Source organism: Suncus etruscus, chromosome 13 (genome assembly GCF_024139225.1).
Source record: "Suncus etruscus isolate mSunEtr1 chromosome 13, mSunEtr1.pri.cur, whole genome shotgun sequence".
NCBI lineage: Eukaryota > Metazoa > Chordata > Mammalia > Eulipotyphla > Soricidae > Suncus > Suncus etruscus.
This window is the reverse complement of record NC_064860.1, coordinates 31,220,266-31,226,643: the sequence shown is the minus strand read 5'-3', so window position 1 is coordinate 31,226,643 and position 6,378 is coordinate 31,220,266. Positions and strand designations below refer to the sequence as shown.

The 6,378-nt window shown below is 37.7% G+C and overlaps 1 protein-coding gene across 1 annotated transcript; it reads left to right on the top strand.

Annotated features, from left to right (window-relative positions):
* Positions 1 to 831: 831 nt before the first annotated feature.
* On the top strand, positions 832 to 6,075 carry NDUFB4 (NADH:ubiquinone oxidoreductase subunit B4). The gene is made up of 3 exons (XM_049785939.1): positions 832 to 1,057; positions 4,102 to 4,248; positions 5,969 to 6,075. Exons 1-3 carry the CDS (start codon positions 878 to 880, stop codon positions 6,029 to 6,031), a joined length of 390 nt encoding a protein of 129 aa, XP_049641896.1. The 5' UTR covers positions 832 to 877; the 3' UTR covers positions 6,032 to 6,075.
* The last annotated feature ends 303 nt before the right edge of the window (positions 6,076 to 6,378 follow it).

The window sequence follows — 6,378 nt, the reverse complement described above, 5'->3', positions numbered from 1 at the left end:
TGGTTTTGCACTTTATAGCTTATTTTTGGTTAGAAAGTTAGAGTTTGCAAAGCAATTTAGCATATACTCATTTCATTTAATTCTCATAAAAATTTTCCTAGGTTTCTAAGTCAAGGTTCACCATCTCCCATAAAAGGTCAAGAAAATTCAGTGACATTACTATTGTATTATTATTTTAATTTAAATTCCAAAAGTCAATTTTCCCTCACAACCTCCCTGATGCCCTCTTTCCTTCCTCACCACCTTCCCCTGCCTATCTGGGGCAGGGCCAGGTTTTGTCTGTCTCTCTCCTTTTGTATTTTTTTTTCTTTTTTGACACAGTAGATTGCATTCTTGTTAATGGAAGTGGTGCCATGTATGTCCCTTTCATATCAGACCCATCTAAATGCACTCTGTTCTTTTTGTGGCAAACTTCCTACCATGGACTTGTCCTCCTAATCCTCGTCTCTATTGTCTCTGGATATCATCACCTCAGTGGCATTAATTGACAAGCCAAGGTCACACAGCTTGATGTGTGATCTACACTAAAACTGCACACCATATCCTTTTCTGGACCCAAATCAAACATACACATCTCGACATCATAAATTAATCTTTGGGACCAGTGATGCTAAAGCAACAAAGAAGTAGCCAATACAAAATGCAGCTAGGCAGTAAGGAGATTGGGGGGAAGGGGGAATCTAAATGCACATCGCGCATGCGCAAAACAGTCTGCCAAGGCGCAGTGTGGTGCGACTGGACCCTGCAGAGTTTCTCCGCTCGCAGCAAGCGCGGCCGCCGCCTAATGCGCAGGCGCGCTTCTTCCGGCTGAAGGTCAGAGGTTAGGGGGCGTGTCTTAGAGTCGCGCCGGCGCACAAGTGCGGGCCAGGCGGCCAAGATGGCGTTCCCCAAGTACAAGCCTTCGCGCTTGGCCTCCTTACCGAGCACCCTCGATCCTGCGGAATACGACATATCTCCGGAAACCCGGAAGGCTCAAGCTGAGCGGCTGGCCATTCGATCCCGGCTTAAACAAGAGTACCTGCTTCAGTACAACAATCCCAGCCGCCGTGGGCTCGTTGTGAGTGAGCGCTAGTTGGGCGGTGTCGAGGGCTGGAGCCCCCCAGAAGTCCACCCAGGCTGTGCAATTGACATGGTCCCAGGACCATTGTGGATTGGAGGCAGCCACTGTCCCTGGCCATTGACAGAGAGATGGGCCTTCCTCCAAGCTCAGGGCTGGCCACTTCTCCAGCTCTTTGACCTTGGACAGGAGGTTGATGGGTCAAGGGGGTGGTCTGGACTCACCTGACTTGATTGGAGTCTTGCCACATCACTTTTGATATTGGGATCTTGAGAAAGCATTACTGTCACTCCATAGATAGCAGAGAGGTTTTTCTCTAGGAAAAACTGTGATTATGTAGTACTTTCTCTTTTTAAGAAACTATGAGACTATTAGACTACAGGCGGGGGTGGGGTGGGGAGGAGGGAGATTTGGGACATTGGTGATGGGAATGTTGCATTGGTGATGGGGGTGTGTTCTTTACATGACTGAAACCCAACCACAATCATGTTTGTAATTAAGGTGTTGAAATAAAATAAAATAAACATCATTAAAATATTATTTAAAAAAAGAAACTATGAGGACTTCATGTGTGGAAAAACTTTGTGTCTGTGTAAAACTATTTCCCACTTTTTTTACATTTTATTCTCCTGATGGGAGTATGTTGATATATTTTAAAGCCCAAAGATCCTGAAGCATTGGGCCTTTGGCATTTAATGCCAAAACACTCTATGCCTACAAACTCTGACTGGCATTTCCTTCCATCCCTCTGATTTTTAGTTTTACTAATAATATGTGGAAATAGTCGTGCATTTTTTTAATAAGAGACAATCACCCTGAAGTTGAATAAAATCCACAAAACCTTGTCAGTACATAAGATATGCTCAGTAAAACAATAGTGTCTTAACAAGTATTATATATTTTGCTACATGTAACAAACTTTTATACAAAAGCTTAAATATAATGTTAATATCTCTATGTTTGTAAGGACTTTTCTAGGGCTAGGACAAGTCAAACAAGAGACAGATAAAATAACTGACCTTTCATCAGTGCAGGGAAGAATTGAAAGAAGTAACATAAAGTAGCTCTCTGGAAAGGTAGCATGTAAGGTAGCTGGGTCAACATTCACAAGTATCCTAAGTCAAGGTGGTCTACAGAGAGAGCTTCAGTAAGGCACTCATCACATATACCTCTGGCTTGGTTGATTTGCAGCACCTCAAATGGTTCCCTGAACATAGAACCAGGAGATAGCCCTGAGCAGAGCTGAGTGTGTCTCCCTCCTCCAAATAAGGTGAACCTGGTTAATTTAAAATATTTTGAAGAGAGCGTTTTGGAGAAAGATGGGGACAGAGTAGAAAGAGACTCTCAGAAAGCCCATAAGTAATCTGTACTTAGATTTTTAAAACGTTCTCTTCTGCTTAAACTCTTCTGGTTGATTAAATACTAGCTTTTGGAGGAGTAAGAAAGGAATAGTTGTGGTATTGAATCTTTTAGTTGATGATGGCCTCCAGGCAGATACAGTGGAAGTAATAAAATGTGGTAAATTCTGGGCATGTATTGAAAGGAGAACCAACCATGTTTACTGTCAGATTTGATATGGGGTATTAAGAGAAGTTAAGAATGATTTCAAGATTTTTGACTTAAATATTAGAAGAGTGAAATCATGTTTCAAGATACAGATGATTATGAGAGGAGTACACATGGAGGAGTAATGGAATATTAGGATGCCAATTTAGTATATATCATCGACCTTCCATTAAATAGTATGCTTCCACTGTTAAAAAGTAAGTTAACAGCCATTTTGATTAGAATATAGGTCTAGGGATAATAGCTTAAATCTGGTGTTTATCAACTTATAGGTGGATATCTAAAGCCATGTGATGAAAGTGGAGATCATTGATAGGATTCTGGTGTTTAAAAAAGCGAGGTCCAGTATTAAAAGAGAAAAAGAGCAAAGGATAAGAAAAACGAATGACTAGAGAATTAGAAGAGCCAAACAGGTTTGTTCTCTAAAAGCCAAAGGGAGAAGTGATTGTAAGGAGTGTTCATCATGTCAGAAGCTGTTGATAATCCTTTGGACTTAATGAACAAAACTTCCCTGGTGTTATTTTTAGAATCTCTCTGAATAGTAATATGAGGTCCAATGAACATGGGTTATAGGGCTGTTGGTATATTCATTATACAAATTATCTGTTTGTGGAGGACAGACTGCCTTGATATTAAAGTATATAGAGAAGTGACTGCTAGATTGAGAATGAATAATATGAGATAGCCATTCAAATGCAGTTACAAGGGCCAGCATGTACCTGTTCCATATTTGGCCAGCAGGTACCCCATATGTGTGATTGAACTGAGGACAGCTATTTGCAAGCCCAGTGCCTTATCTTCTATACTATCTCTCCGGCTCTTTATTTCTTTTTTCATTGGAAAACTGTGCTTCTTTTGATTTCCTGTAAAAGTGCCTGTAAAAACAATTTAAAAATAGATTAAACGGCCACAGGAAAACTAGCTTTTCTGACAAGCTTAAGAATTTAACCCCTAAGTCTGAAACAGGAGGATAACTGGGGTTACTGGTGGAAGGAAGTGAAGGGACAATAAATGAGTCTCTTAAAAGAAATGTATATATCTCTTAATTAGATGACCAAAGAATGCTGTAAATAATTTTTTTTTTTTTTTTTGGTTTTTGGGTCACATCCAGCATTGCTCAGGGGTTACCCCTGGCTCTATGTTCAGAAATCGCTTCTGGCAGGCACAAGGGACCATATGGAATGTTGGGATTCGAACCACCGTCCTTCTGCATGAAAGGCAAATGCCTTAACTTCATGCTATCTCTCTGGCCCCGTAAATAAAATTCTTAACATTTTTAGAATTTAAACAGTCTTGTCAAAATTTTATTAAATAAATACTAGAAATGAAAGATCTTTCCTGATGCTGTTTAGATTACTCAGAGAGTATTTGTACCTATAGTAGAGAACGAAAGAATTTACTGTGTACCTTTCTAAATAACTTGCTGAGATTGTTTCTTAACTTTACCGAGTACCTGGAATATTTTATTCTTTTTTTAGGAAGACCCAGCCTTGCATCGTTGGACCTATGCAAGATCAGCAAATATCTATCCCAATTTCAGACCCACTCCCAAGAACTCACTCTTAGGAGCTTTGGTCGGAATCGGGCCCCTCTTCTTCTGGTATTATGTCTTTAAAACGGACAGAGTAAGTATTAGGACATGATGTTTAGTATTTATTTGCTTTCCTTTCTGCTGGCTTTAGCTTTTTTTTCTGGTAATCACCATCTGATATTAGTCCTCTACTTTTTTTTTTTTTTTTTGCCAGTTTCACTTTTCCTTATTCTTTTCTAGCAAGCATTAAAGCAGTCTCAATTTACATTTTTTTCTTTATTCAACTCACATAGAAATATTTTGTTAAAAGTCAGGATACCCCAGATTATTTACTTTCTCTTTTTCAGGCAAAACCACGTAACTTGAACTAGCTAGCCCTGCCCCCACTTACAGGGGGAAATAAGGGAGGCAGCAAGACCAAACTGATGCAAGACTACTAAGTAGTAGGTTAGATACAGAGGGGACCATATATTCTAACCGCCCTGAGGGTGAGGGAAGAGGAAATGGGAGGTAGGACAAAAACGGAGGGTTAGGGAGGACAATTTGGGGATGGGAAGCCCCCCTGATTTTATGTAAATATGTACCTAAAATATTATTGTCAACAATATGTAAGCCACTATGATCAAAATAAAAATTATATTAAAAAAAAAAAAAGAAATGCAACTACTGATAGCAGCACCTAACACTCCCCTAATAAAATAATAAAATTTCCTTCAACGTGTGACCCATTAAAAAAAAAAAAAAAAAAAAGTCAGGATAGACTGTTGGTTTGTCTTTTCAATAAAATGGCAGTTCTGGAATTTAATAAATTGAGGGACTGGAGAGATAGTTTAGCAGGTAGGGAACTTGTCTAGCACAGTTTCTATCCCTAGCACCCAATATAGTCTCCCAGTAGCACCAGGGTAGTCTTGGAACACAGAGACAGGAGTAAGTTCTGAGCACTGTTGGGTATGACCCAAAAACCAAAAATAAATAATTTGTCAATTTAATTTTGTAAGACTATTAGCTCATGAAGGAGTTTTCCTGGTGTTTTAGGTGATGTAAGGAATTAATTAGACTGTGAATATTAAACAGAAGCATTTAGAAATAAAGAGTTCATTTCTTTTTTCTCAATATAAGATATTTAGAAGAAAAACATGTCTATTATGATTAACCATTAGATATTATATCGTTTTAATACTTAGTTTTATTGGGTTAAGTATATATAAGTCATCATTTATTGTAAGTTATGGTGATTATATTGATTAGTTGTGTTAATCATGTTTTGTACATAACTTATTAATGTCCTAGCAAAGCAAAAGCCACCTACGCTATAATTCAGTGCCATAATTGATCTGTTATATGATGCAGAGAAAGTCAAATTTATATTTTGACATTAATTAGACTACTCTGGTACTAGACCCCTAGTCCAAGCCTACATAACTCGTATTGCCCTTTATACTGGGGCCCATCAAGACTGGTGTACTCTTTGCCTTAAACCAGCTGTCAGCCTTTTTTTCCTTACATTGTTTTACATTTTTTGATTGATAAAAGATTTATTTAACAGAAAGGTAGACCCTACAAGACATTTGCATTTTCTTTCAATATTTGATTTATAGAAGGATTCTATGGTTTATTTACTAAAGTACGGTTAAGATGTTTTTCAGTAGGGGTGATTTTTGTCATTTCTTTATTTTTTCATATTACTATTCTCTGTAGGCTTTAAATGATAGAAATTTGGAATTAGGCTTGGAGTTCTTTATTACTGTATTCTAAATGAATTATACAGAATGCACTACTTTTAATGTACTTTTTTTTTTTTTTTGTCTTAACAGGAGAGGAAAGAAAAACTAATCCGTGAAGGAAAATGGGATCGCAAATTTACCATCTCCTATTAGGTCTGAAAATTAGGAAAAATATGCTATTGTTTAAATAAATCTTCTATTGATCATTACTTCTATTGTTCATTACTTTCTCTTACCTTGATTGAACAAATATTCCCCCAAATTATAGCATTAGGCACTATACTGTGTGCTGGAAATAGGATGTCATTAAGAAAAACGTAGGATGTCAGTAAGAAAAATGTGGGCCTTACAACTTGGGAATATACTCTAACAATTGTTCAACAGTTACTATTTGAATTCACATTAAGTCTGGTATTGTTTAATACCTAATCTCTTGTCGGTTCCATCTATAATGGCAAATGCAAGAGCATCATAATAACATTTGGTTAAAAATATCTGTG